General features: G+C 38.5%; 1 protein-coding gene across 1 annotated transcript in view; it reads left to right on the forward strand.

Annotated features, from left to right (window-relative positions):
• The window catches only part of SYNE1 (spectrin repeat containing nuclear envelope protein 1), a 290126-nt gene that overhangs the window by 202668 nt on the left and 73389 nt on the right, over positions 1-14069 (forward strand). Inside the window, exons 95-102 of the mRNA XM_059841964.1 lie at positions 3352-3525; positions 5323-5514; positions 9688-9822; positions 10425-10531; positions 11306-11456; positions 12270-12404; positions 12581-12736; positions 13543-13752. Coding sequence (XP_059697947.1) covers positions 3352-3525; positions 5323-5514; positions 9688-9822; positions 10425-10531; positions 11306-11456; positions 12270-12404; positions 12581-12736; positions 13543-13752 — 1260 coding nt within the window. The remainder of the gene's footprint in view (positions 1-3351; positions 3526-5322; positions 5515-9687; positions 9823-10424; positions 10532-11305; positions 11457-12269; positions 12405-12580; positions 12737-13542; positions 13753-14069) is intronic.

Here is a 14069-nt window from a genome sequence, read left to right on the forward strand (position 1 = left end):
CTTTTTTTAGTGAGACCCTCATCTTATTGCTAAGTGATAAGCAGCCAGAAAGAACTTTGGAACGCACTATAAATATTATATATGTTCTAAGTTTCTTCTGGCTTTATATAGCCATGTGGAGATACACACACACACACACACACACACACACACACACACACACACACACATACATATATATATATATATGTGTGTGTATATATATTTTTTGTGTGTGTGTGCATAAATGAAGTGCAGATATTAAAGCCACATTGTCTACAATATACTTTTGAGGAATCATCCCTCCAAGCTGCTAGACAAGAGGGAAAGCTTAAAACAAGAAACAGCTCCTCTTCCAAATCTTTGTGTTGCTGTCTACGCTCATCTTCCCAGTGATTTCCACGCAAATTTTTTTCATGGAAGATGCACCCTTTCATTTCTTAGCCTACCAACTTCACTAAAAATTCTTTAATACAAAGGGGATTTTTACAAGCCCTTAACAAATAGGAGCGTTGCTGCATGTGTTATACAGGTGAGAACATGCAGTCATGCTAAAGCTGGTTACAGTTTGGCTACTTTGAACACTGCAGGGCAGCTTTATTTCTGCACTGTTAAGAACTGCTGCAGTGGATTCACAAACAACTACTGTCTTCATATTTTCCATCATCAATTGATTCAGAGAAGCAGAGTGAGAATTAACTGTGTGGATCTACAGTGTGGTGCTTAGTGACCAGATGAGTTTAAACCAAGACACTGGATTACAGGAGAGTCTCAGGGTGCTTCAATTGCTTTAGTTCTGTCCAGTCACCTAGGACAGTGAACAGGTCATTAGAAAATATCTTTTTAGTTCTAAAATAACGAAGTAGTGCTAAGCTTTCCCTTCCCAGAAGAAAAATAGCTTTTAATTAAAAATGAAGGGTTGGAAGTAGAATAGGGGATCTAGCTGTTTATAGCTTGCACCCAATACAAAATCTAACAAACATCTTGGTAGCACTTAGGAAATGCTAACTAATAATTTCAAGATAAAGCATGAGCTGTATATTACTCTTAACTGTGGTTAGGATACTTTGACACTATACCACAAGTATTCCTTAATAACCCTGGCTAGGAAATATATATGATATATGGACAACATTCAGTAATTTAACCTGTGTACTTCCGAGCTCTGACTTCACAGATAAAATCTTCCAGAACACCCCAGGGAAGTAAATGTAGAAATGAAGATAAAAGAGGTGATGAAAATATTTTGCTGGTGAGGGTGTGGACTGGTAGTATTGTTCTTTCTCTGGTCCTAATTCAAGTAACTAGCATTTGAGAACTGTTCAGGTCTGGATTGTTTAAGAGATCTAACAACTATCATTATTCTTTAAATTGTTCTAAAAGCAATTTTTAATTTTTTTAATTGAAATTGAGCATGCAGAAAAGCTGTGCAAGCACTTCTCTATGTGATGAAGTTGCCCTGAACATTTGAGTCTGAATTTCCTTACAAAATGTTGTAGGTTCACCCTGCTAGCAGCCAAACATCCACCCTCACTCCTCTCTCCTGAGATGGGTTAAAAATAGAAGGCAGACAAAAAGATTCATGGATAAAGATAATGACAGCTTAAACACAGGGTAAGGAAAAGCTGTGCATGCAAGCAGGGAATGAGAAACTTATTCACTCCTACCCAATCAGCAGGCAGATGTTTAGCTACTTTCCTGGAAAGTTCAGCATGTGTTTCTTGGGAAGACAAACACCATAACCACAATGCCTCTCCCTCTCTTTGCCTGGGCTTTTATTGATGAGCATGATCTCATCTGGTGTGTAATATCCCTTTGGTCAGCTCAGATTCACTGTCCTGGCTGTCTCCTCTCCCAGTCTTTTGCCCACCCCCAGCCTATTGGCCTTTGTGAGGGGCAGATAGAAAGCCTTTATGCTGTGCACAGCAGTAGCCATAACATTGCTGTGTTATCAGCACAGATTTAGCCACAGCTGCAGAGCACTGTACAGGCTGCAATGAAGTTAACTCCATCCCAGCCAGACTGAATACAATCTTTTCCCCTTTTTCCATAATATTTCCACCATGCTTAGGTTTCACATTATCTGATACAACTAAGTATCCTCTGACCATCCTATTTGTTTTCTTATCCACGAAATCCCCTCTATTCTCTCCAGAACTCAGTGTCTCTCTTGTACTGGGGAGCCCAGAACTAGACACAGTACTCCAGGTGTAGACTCACCAGTGTTAAGTAGAGGGGCAGGATCATCTCCCTCATCCTGGTGAGACCACTCCTAAAGCAGCTCCAGACACCACTACCTTTCTTTTGAACATTGTTGGGTCCTGTTCAGTCTGGAGTCCGCCAGGACACCCCTTCTTCTCTTCTGCCAGGCTGCTTCCCATCTGCTTAGCCTCCAGCCTATACTTGGTGCAGGGGGTTGTTCCCCTGCAGGTACAGGGCTTCCCACTTTGCTTTCTTCCTGTCAGCATTTTTATAGCCTTTCAGGGTCCATCTAGATGGCAGAATAGCCCTCTGCCTATCAGCCACTCCTTCCATTTTGTGTCATTAGCAAATTTGTTGAGGCTCATTACTGTCCACTCACTAGACTTTGTGCCACTGATCACTGTCTCCTGGCCACAGCAGTTCAGCCAGTTTTCAGATTCATATGGGACAATTAAAGGGTGAGCAAGACTTGCTGATCATTCCCTGTCTTTCCAATGGATGGATGAGCTGATGGATGGACCCAGGGCATCTGTGTTGCTGTGATATCAGCAGCCATTGAAGCTTTATGTCCTTCCACTCCCCATGGCTCAGGGATCCTCTGAGAGGCCAGAGAAGGTAGACAGCTCTTCAGGCTTCTTTTTACCCATGTGACTGTACCAAGGCCCCACCCATACTTTGTTTGGTCCTTGAAGTACCCCTCTTGTGCCACCTTTGAGAGACAGTAAAGCTGACTAACAGCCTCCTGCCAAAAAAGACAAAGTTGCTTTCCTTTCCCTGTAACGCATTCTCAGCTCTGTGTATTCCTTCTCTTCATGTGCATCTTTCTCCCTAAGCAAACAGTGCTGTACTAATTGAGCAAACCAAATCAATGTGTGGGGAAACACATAGGAGAGCAGCAAAAGGAGGCCGAAAAGACCTCACCTTTAGAAAGCTGAAACAGCAGAGTTCTGCTAGAGAAAGTAGAGATAAAGTGGCTGAACTGAAACAGAATTCCAGTCATCAGAAAAACATACTCATCAATTGAAGGAAATAATACTTTGTAAAAGATAGGTCATAGTATGTCTTAGAAATCCTGCATAGGAGTTGTGCAGAATAGAGAGGAACAACTTTTTAGAAGTGACTTTTATGGTTTATTTCTCCTAAAAATTAAAGTATAATTTGTACCTCTAGGAAAAACTGAATGAGCAGCTCGAAGAGCAGCGGCAGGAGCAGGCTCTCCAGAGGTACCGTTGTGAAGCTGATGAGCTTGACCACTGGCTACTCAGTACCCGAGCAACGCTGGACACCACTCTGCTTCCTGCAGAAGAACCTATGGACATGGAAGCACAGCTGGTAGACTGTCAGGTAAAATATTAAGACAATTATTGAGTTGAATGAGCCAGCGTATTTGTGGAGATGTTTCTGAGCTCTTTAGCATCTTCTTTATGCTCAGTAAGCTTCCTCAAAGGTTTGTGAAACAAAATATAGCCTGTTCCTAATTTCTCATTCGAGATTGAAAACAGCACTTTAGAAAGCCCATGTGAACTAAGCAGTAGGGAAACAAAATGTCCTGACTGCAGGAAGATTTGAAGTTCCACATCTTTCAGATGTAGTTATGTTCGGCTTTAAAGGCATTGTATTTGCTTCAATTACTGTTTTTGCTCCCCTCAAGCTGAAATTGTTGAACAGCTCACCTGACAGGTATGAAAACACCTGCAGTATACCTTCCTACAAGTCCTTTTTCAGCTGAAGAACATACTGGCACTAGCAGTGATGACTGGGATAGTCCTGTGTTTTCTTCAGGAACAATCCTTACATACATGCAAAAATAAAGGATAATTATCAGTATTTTCTGGTTTTATGGCTTGAAGATTAATCAACTCAGAATACCAAAACAACTGAGGGAAGACATGTTGCTGCAATAAGAAATTTTGCAAATACTTTTATTAACAAGACACATATCATTTATAACATCCAGGTTCTCAAATTATTGGGAGTTTTCTATTTTTAAACAATAGTTAAGAATTATATTATCATTATAATTAAAATTACAAAAGAGACAATAGACAGGTGGACAAAAGAACACTTTTCTTATTAAAGAATTATGATCTTAATTATTTTAGGCTAAATGAGAGTTAAGTTTCTTGCAAGTCTGAAGAATTTTCACTGACAATACTTCATCATTGGAATTTTCAGTCTGCTTAGCCTCAAGAGTCCTTTCAGTCCTTGAGAGCCCTTTGTTGTATGTAGATAAACCATATGAACTCTAACAAAGCTGTATTTTTTTTAATACAGTCCGTAGGAAACTCAAAAAGAAAAGTTAACTTTGTGGAAGAGTTAGTACTGCTTTTCTTTTGCTGCTCCTCAAAACTTTAATGCAGTAAGTTTTATATATTTTTTCCAGTTTTTAGAAACTCTGGTGATCTTAATTTGCACATATTCCTTCAAGAGAAATATTTCTAAATTCATACTTGACAGTTGCTATGGAAACAAAAGCATTTGATGTCAGGCTAGGTTTTTGAGCAAGGCTTGTTTGAGCATTGAATCTGGGAGATCAAAATATCCACAATGTCTCTAATACATGAATGGTTAATGGAATGTCAGGGAAGTAGCTTTTGAGAATAAACATGCCAGAGATTTGTCACTTTAAGTCTCTCTTTAGACTAAAGAGGATTATACAGAAATCCTTAAGTCCGTCATGCACCAATCAGAAAGAGCAAATAGTGACAAGAGAAGCTCATCAACACAGCCGGAGCAACACATAGGAGGAGGCAGGAAGCACTTGACTACATGTAAATGAAGGAAGAGGAAAGAAGTACCTCTGGCTGCGTGCTTCATTTCTTGTCATCAGTGGATGTCAGTCTCGCTTCTTAGCCTTTACCTTTAATATGCAAATAAAGAGCATCTCCTCTACAACAAATTATTTGTTTCAAGTAACTTCTTAATTTCCTATTTTGAAAAGGGCTGCAAACTGAAATGGCAAATACAAACATTTGCAAGCATATTCTAAAGAACTCTGGATGGGACTGGAAGGCAAAGCAATGCTAATCTGACTTTCTCTTAGTTTGGACACGGGTGAGGTAGGCCACAGGTCGTCTTGCCTAAAAACATCACAAGTGCTGGAAAATGTATGAATTTGGATCTTTGTTTTTGCTGCTTCAGAACATGCTGGTTGAAATAGAACAGAAGGTGGTAGCCTTGTCAGAGCTGTCTGTGCACAATGAGAACTTGCTTATGGAAGGGAAGGCTCACACCAAGGACGAGGCAGAGCAGCTGGCTGTGAAGCTCAGGACACTGAAGGGCAGCCTTCTGGAGCTGCAGAGGGTGCTCCACGACAAACAGATCAACATTCGGGTGAGTGGCTCCTTCCAGCTGTTCTCATGGTGGGCAGGGGTTTGGGGATTTCCTAGCAACTTTATGCAATTGGGAAAAAAGAGTGAAAGTGTTGCACTGATTCAGTTTGAGTTATTCATCTTTAGTTAGTAAATGGAATTATAGCTTCAAAATAAATAAGTGCTTTGGTTGATAATTTTCAAGTTAACATAGCTTTATGGTAAAGCTATCCTAACCTCAGTATCTTCACTGAAAGGACAGTAATAAAATAGATGGTTAGCTTGGTCTGGATATACTCTATTCCTGTTTCCAGTCTGTTAGATTGTGTATGATCTGGGGCAGGATTACTCTCCCCAGCCAAAGAATGATCCTAAATATTTGCTTTTTCATGGTGTGCACAACACAATGAACAGATAACATAAGGGAGCATTTTTAATTATGGCTAATACTAGGTGGCATCATTATACCAAATACAATATTATATAAGCAAAAAATTATTTAACCTCAGTCTTGCCCTAGGTTTCTATTCCTAGCAGCTCTGGTCTGCTCATTGCCACTAATTCATTGTATTTAGCAGTTGCTTTTGGTCATTCTTTAGGTCAAACTAGCATGTGGAGAACCGAATACATACAAGAAACCCAACCATGTAATGTGACTGACTGGTTTTGAATTTGCTTGCCCTGCTGTGACTTTCTCCCCCCCCTTTTCTTTTACTTCTTTTCTTGGCTTTGCTGTGCAAATTAAACATGATAAGCTTCAAAGATTTCTGGCTTGTAATGCAGATTAAAGTCTACTGAGACATTAGCTTGAAAAGTCACTTGATGTTCTAAGAACTATTTTTAGTCCAAAGCAGCTGCATAGCTTTAACTTCACATAATTTCAGAAAAATAGAGAAATAAAAAAGAAAGGACACCCCCCACAGGTATTTGTTCCTATTGCCTCTAAGATGAAGTAACTTTAATATTATTCTTGCTTATTAAACTTCATGACTCGGCAAATGAAAAGTTATCAACACCATGTGGGCACATAATACTTTGTTTTCATATATTACCTGTGAAGTGAAAAGACATCACAGAGTTTTCTGTTACATTTTAAAATATTTTAAAGTATTTTAAAATGCAGTGATGCATTTTAGTTTACTTCTTAAAACAGATTTTTGGATGATCTTCTAAAATCTAAAATAACAATAAAATAATTTCCAGATGTAGAATATGAATCATTTAAGATGATGCTTGAATGCAAGACTCAAGTTCCTTCATGAATTTCAAGTCTTTCTTCCACTTTATTTACAGATCGCATAAGAAAATAGACACAGGCAGTATAACATCTTCTAATCTTCATTGAGCAATTTTTTTCAGATGAGAAGTTCAATAATGTCATTTTCCAAACACTGAGGGCTGAGGCCAAGAGCATCAGATGCCCCAAATTCTATCTAGTGCCAGTATTAACCTTGAGAAACATTACAAGCTAACAGCACTGTTGTTCATGCATGTTAAAAACTCAGATTTTTACAAGTCTCCAGATGTTTTGATAACCTCGTAATAGGCCAGCCTCCTTCCTAAAGAAGGAGCCTCCCAAGTAGCCCTGGAAGAGTATGATAAAAACTGAGCTGTATTTTCCTTAAAGCTTGTTTTGGCCTATCTGTTATCCCTGTGCACAGGGCTCTTTAGGAGTCAGTGTGTGATTCTCTGACTTCCTTGAAACAATTTCTGTTTTCTTCTGATTTTAGTTAATGAACGTAACTAGTGATACAGAAAAAGTGACTTGGAGGCCAACTTCTTTATTCATAAAATAAAGTAGTGAAACTAATCAGAAACATGCTGGAACAGGAGTGTTCCAGACTATACTATTTCCAAAGGTAGCACTTTGAAACACACAAAATATTGTGTCTGTTATTGTTTATTCTCTGGCTTAGGGGCAACGAAACACAGACTCCTTAAAAACCAAAGAAGTAGAACAGATTCTGCACTAAAAAAAAACTCAACAAAACAGAGAGTGTTTCTTTACTTTTTATTGCAAATGGTGTGTAGGGGAGGAATGACTCCAGTTTCACAAGAAAAAGTGTACCTCATATAAGTTTGTATAATTCTGAAATCCTTTGAAAGATCAATTTCATCACAATCCTCTTCAGGGATTTTCCATTTATTTCTGTGCTAGACTGGACAGTAGCTGGGAAGAACAGGTTCAAGCTTGTATTTCCCTGGCTGTTTAGTTCTTTCAGATAGGCTTCAAATGAAAATGCAACTGTAAACGCAAATGTAAGGTTTTTTCCAAACTTACATTCTGTAATTTGACAGTGATAAAATCTGGTTCACAAATACTTTGGATCTAAAAAGTATGCACAGTAGCATATTTGAAAGACCTCATTGCATCAACAAATACCACAATCCCTTTTACAGTCCTTGCTATTGCAAGAACCATGAGATTATTTAATTATATGTCTCAGTATAATTCCAAAACTGTATCTTCTCAGTCCTCTTCCCAGAGAAAGAGACCCAAAACATAGCTGAAATAAACCAGCCCACTCAAATGCAAAGAAGAACTAGTTACTTTTCTCTAAAGAAATTTACAAGTTGAATAACTGTCGTCCCTATAGTATATAAAATTAAGCAGATTCTGCCCCATCCACCCCCCCCCCCCAATTTACAGAAAGATTGTCTGTTTCCTAACTTATAATACAAAAGCTATAATTCCAGATCTTCTTTACTTCTCACATACTATTTTCTTTGGCCAATCTGACACTCTGTAATAACATTGTTCACACTCGACTACATCAGTTTATCTAGAAACTTGTTCCTACATCAGAGTATGCCTGCAAACTGGAGCCTCAGTAAAACAAAGTTGTTTCATAAAGCACGGGCTAATGGTTCATTCCAGCACCAGGTACTTCTGGTTTGCTTTCCACCTCTTAACAGTTTATATCCTCTATTATAACACTAATCAGTCCTTTCAACTTCAGTACACTCAACATCCCCCAAAATTAAAATCTTACACCTCACCTTCTACTACTCAGCAAAACTCTGCTGTTTCAGTGGCTGGTGCCAGGGTCCCTGGTGGCAGAGGTCCATCTCAGTTGTTAGCATAAGGAGCACCAGGTGAGGCAAGTACGATCTCCGCACCCACCTTCTGCCATGCTGGTCCCTGTCTGATTTGAGAAATGTCACCTGGAAAGCAGTGTCTGTGGTCTGGAGAGCTTGTTGCTGAACCATTTTCCAGTCTTAATCTATTTAAAATAAAAGCTGAACTGTGGGCATAATAGGCATCCTACAAAAATGTAATATATGGACAAAATTGGAGAGGTATAAGCCCCAGCTTTAGATCTTGAAGCTTTCAAAAAACCAAAAAGGTGCAAGCTCTCCAGTCATCATATGACTGCAAGTAATATTAAATAAGTCCAGAGAGATGTGTACATCTATGTAGCCAGACCTACACATCTGTCTTTAACATAAGGCCAAGCATATTAAAATTTGAATACATTGGCTGCTAAAATTACATAAAATTTCAGCCAACATGGACTTTGGAAGCCAAGAAGTTGATAAAATATTTTTTTGAGCTGCTGAGGCATTTGTTCTTTTTTGCACTGCTTACACAGAAATCCTGTCAAATCACTCCTGTTGGAAAAACATGGTAGAAATATGAATGGAAGGAACTGTTGCTTTTGCTGTGCTGTTCTAACATTCTGTGGATTGATCTCTCTTACTTTCTCTGCTGTTCATATCATGTCATCTGCTGTTTACCCAGTGTGTTTCTGCCAAACATAGAGTTATGTACTTACTGATAAATAAATATTGACCAGAATGACAACCAGAATTTTCTCCTTTTCAATTAGATAAAAAAATTTGCTTTAATTAGATAAAAAACCTGGCAGAAACAAACCACTGAATCCCTGCATTGCCAGGTAAAGCTGCACCCTCCTTTGCAGATGAAGGCTGGTTTTTAGAAGCAGAACAGTCTTTAGAAACACATCAGTCCAAGGTCTCTGATTCTACTAAGTGCATATTTATTTTTACATTTTTATGGGTGCTTTTCTTGCTAGTAACCAAAAACCAGTAAAAGTCAGAAATCTAAAGTCATTGCTTACTTCAGAATTTACATGGGCCAGCAACTTGAGAGGTTTTGTGTAGATGAGTTAAACCTGCCTGCTCTCTAACAATGTAGGAGATTTTTTTGAATCTTAATGTCTCTTTTTTAAAGCAGGGATCTTTACAAGAAAAGGAGGAGAGTGATCTGGACTTCGTTTCCTCACAAAGCCCCAGTGTTCAAGAATGGCTGGCACAAGCAAGAACTACTCGCTCACAGCAGCAGCAGAGTACCCTGCAGCAGCAGAAAGTTGGTGTTCTGTCTTTCTTATACTCCCACTTGAGATTGCACTTAATGCTTTAGCTGAGTCACTCTTGTTAATATTCCCACTGAAATATTAATTTTTACCCTGTTTCATACTCACTGCTTTGGTAATGATGCATCTGAGTTCCCTGTCTTATATCTGTAACAGGCAGGCTAGACTTCCTGGATGACCATGGTCAGTTCACATAATCAGTAGAATAAAATTTGATCATTAGCAAAATGAAATTGAATCAACCTTTTAAGTTACTCTAAGATGATAATACTCAAAATAATAACTTTGTCTTCATACAAGCAAAGATACATATAACTACATTATATATTGTGTTGAATGATTTGAAGATATTCTCGCTAGGATAGGTTCCAGAAACTGCATTGTATCAGTCAATTAGTTCAGCAATCCTGTTCTATGTACCACATTATTCTGTGTCCCTGGCTGGAGATTTTGGACTACTTTTGGTGTTCAAGCAAGCCATTTCAGAAGTAGCTCAGCTAACTTGGCATGACGGTTAAACAAGGTAGACATATCCTTCCAAGGCAAAACCAGTCTGTTTGAGATTTGTTCTGTTTTGTGTAACTTGCTGTGCTAGGAGCTGGAGCAGGAGCTAGAAGAGCAGAAGAATCTGCTTCGGTCAGTAGCGTGCCGTGGAGGAGAGATCCTAACACAGCAAAGCTCTACTGAAGGGCTCTCCATAAGGTGTGCTTTCATGTGTTCCAGAAAGTAAATTTCTATGGCTGTACTTTATCATCCCTGTGCTTACATCCCTCTTCAGCTCGTAGTCCTCCAGTTTTTGTTTCATCATTTTTATACAGCACTGAGGCTGCTGTAGTCCTGGTTTATAATTCAGGATCTGATAATGCAGTTACACAAATTGTTTTGTGATAATAGATCACCTTCAGCATTTAGAAATGCCCTTTATTCTTATTGGCAGGAGTCACGCTAAAATTAAAGACTAGCAAGACTCATTAGACAAGCAGTGGATCAGTTACTGTAACTCCCCCCCCAAAAAAAAACCACAAACAAACCACCAAACAGAAAATTCTGACTGTGAATAACTGTTTACCAAAGCTAAACTCATATGCTTGTCCTTCATTAAACTGTGTTGAGAAAGGAGGTGAGGAAGGACTCAGATAAAACATTTTTTTTAATTCATGCCTTGAACTAAAACCTCTTTATAGGTTGCATTTCAATGTAGTATATATTCAGTCTGGTTTGGGGATTTTTGTACTTATTTTGGGTACTTGCAGCTTCAAACAGTCTTTTTGAAAGTACATTTTATTTCATCAGATAAGAACTTCTTGCTGTTAAAACCAGCCTTTGTCTTATTTTCAGAAAAACAAAGCTAAAATTAACAAGTCAGCTTTAAAAACTAGCACTTAATTTAAATTTAGAATTTCCTAATGGAAAATTATAACTTTATATTGTTATAACTTTTGCATTTATTAAACCTTTATGCTTCTTCATATTCAGTGAGAAACCTGATGTACTCTCTGAGGAATTAGTCTTAGAGGGTGAGAAGCCATCATCTGAAGAACAGATGAAGAGGAAATGGGAAAGCCTAAACCAGGAATTCAGTACCAAGCAGAGACTGCTCCAGAAAGCTTTGGAAAAAGAACAGCTGGTAGCTTTTTAAAATTTCTCTTTCCATTTTCTCTTTGTAAGTAGTTGTTACAACAAGAGGTACAATATGTAGATCCATTAAGGTGCTGTGGTTAAGGTGTGAGATATGGAGCAATTTATTTTTGTGACACCTTTAAAAACTGTTGCACATTAGCAGCAGCACAGCTCATGTTCAAAGTGATTTGAATTGTGCTACCATCAGGTTAATGAACTAGAAAGAAAGAAAGATCTCAGACAGAAATGTTTATCTACTTATCTAACTCAGGATAATTCTGTAGCAAATCATCACTCTGGAATTGATCAGCACTCTGGCAAGAGCTTAGAGGAAAACTTATTTTCAGTTTGATTTTATTGGTTACATTCAATTCTTGATCTTAGTGGGTGAGGAATTTCAAGAGCAGTATTTCTACTGAATGAAATGGGGATTAATCAGTTAAACTGGGGACAAACAAACCAAAGTCTATATTAACATACATCTTCCATTTTATTGTTAATAGACCCAAATCCACTCTTCTTTGTATAACACTTCATTAATCAACTTCCAAAGTTCTAAACACCTTGTATTAATTAAAGAGTAATTGATAATATTTTTGGTAAAAACTAGTAATTTTTAATTCTGGCTACAAGCATTCGTCCTGCATTTCTAGCAAACCTCCTGTTGAGTAATATTTATGCAAGATATCCATGACATGGAGCATTTGTGGGAGGACCATGAGCGTTAGCAGGTGATGGCCTCAGTCAGCAGGGAATCTGTACAGCTGAATTTTGTGCCCTAAATATGGTAGATGCATTCTAATTAGTGCTTCTCTCTCAGCAGCTTTATAGCAGACCAAACAGACTAATACCTGGAATGCCTTTGTATAAGGAGGAGACACAGGACGAAGATAAATCCTTGGTGTCACCAGTGCTGGTTGAATTGAATCAGGCCTTTGAAGATGTCTCATCTGAGGTAATTTTCAGCTGTCTTTACACCTCTCCTACAGCAAAGCCACATTAACAGTGAAAACTCCTCCAGCTATGACCTAGAAATCCAGGCCTTTCCCAAATATTAAATTAAAGTTAAATTAAAGTTAGGAAGACTGTCTTGTACTTCTGTGCTGGACTTTTGTGGTTCCTTTTGCCCAGGCTGGACGGGTGGAGGAGACCCTGCATCTGGAACAGAAGCTCTATGATGGTGTCACTGCCACGTCCGTGTGGCTGGATGGGGTGGAAGAGCAAGTCTTTGTTGCTACAGCTCTGTTGCCAGAAGAAGAAACAGAAACCTACCTCTGCAAGCAAGAGGTGAGGAATCCACGAGCAGGAGTTTCTTTTAATTGCCAATAAGTGTGCATTTTATGTAGTGCTTAGAACAAAAGTGTTAGAATCCTGGATAAGTGACATGTTGCTGACATAATGTAGCTGCATCATTCTGCAGCTGACCATGTTGCAGAAAGCGTAGATTGTAGACTCTTTTTTCTGTTTAAAATCTAAGTATTAGCAAACACCACATTATCGAAATTGAAACTAAGTGAAAAAGAGGGAGAGATACTCTGGGATATAGAAACAGCACAGGTTCATCAACATTAATTAGGGATGAGGGAGGTGGAAAGAATTGACTGGTGGGGCAGGAGGAGAGAGGCAATAGGACAAAGGAGCAACTGTTTTCAGCTGAAGAGGATAGATTCAGACAAGATACAAGGAAGAAATTTTTTAAAATGAGAGTGTGGAAATGCTGGAGCAAGTTGCCCAGAGAGGATGGATGTTCCATCCCTGGAAGCATTCAAATTCAGGCTTGAGAGGGCCCTGAGCATCCTGATTTACTTGAAGATGTCCATATTTACTTCAGGAGAGTTGGAGTAGATGACTCTTAATCCGACCCAGATGTTTCTATGGCTTTACATTATTTTGTTCCAGTACTTGTTTTTCCTTGGAGCGTGGAATTTTTTTACTATCAGAGGTTACTGTAGCTTCCATCTTTTTCTAGTGTGTGTGTATACCAGCAATGTAAAAAAATTCACTGCATCATTGCAAAATTGACTATGGTTAAGGCAATGTTTGCCTGCTTTCCAGAATGTCTGATTGTCGCTTCTGTTTTTCTACAAAATTAGTCTCTTGCCAAAGAAATCAAAGACATAACAGAAGAAGTGGATAAGAACAAGAATTTGTTTGCTCAGATATTTCCTGACAGTAGTGATAAGAGGATTATTATAGAAGACACTTTGGATTGTCTCTTGAGAAGACTGACCTTACTGGAGTCAGTGGTAAATCAGAGATGCCACCAGATGAAAGGACGACTCCAGCAAATCATCACATTCAAGGTATGAGGTGATGAAATTAACAGAGGTCTATGTCAAATGGAGATATAAAGGCTGTGAATTTTTGGAACCAAATCAAAAGAACAAGGTTGTCACAGGTTTTTTATTGAAAAATCAAACTTTTCAAGCTATGCACAACTTGATAACCTAATAATTACTCAAAATTTAAACTCTCCACTAGAAGGCTTCTAAAACTCATGCAATTACTGTAAAGTAATAATCTCTCCTTGCTGTCTCCCCCTGCTGGCATTACATATAAGGAAGTCTGTGTTGTGCAAGTATGAAAAAATGGTGCTAAGTGGAGAAATGTGCACTTTCAG

Source organism: Haemorhous mexicanus, chromosome 3, assembly GCF_027477595.1.
Source record: "Haemorhous mexicanus isolate bHaeMex1 chromosome 3, bHaeMex1.pri, whole genome shotgun sequence".
Taxonomy (NCBI): Eukaryota; Metazoa; Chordata; class Aves; order Passeriformes; family Fringillidae; genus Haemorhous; species Haemorhous mexicanus.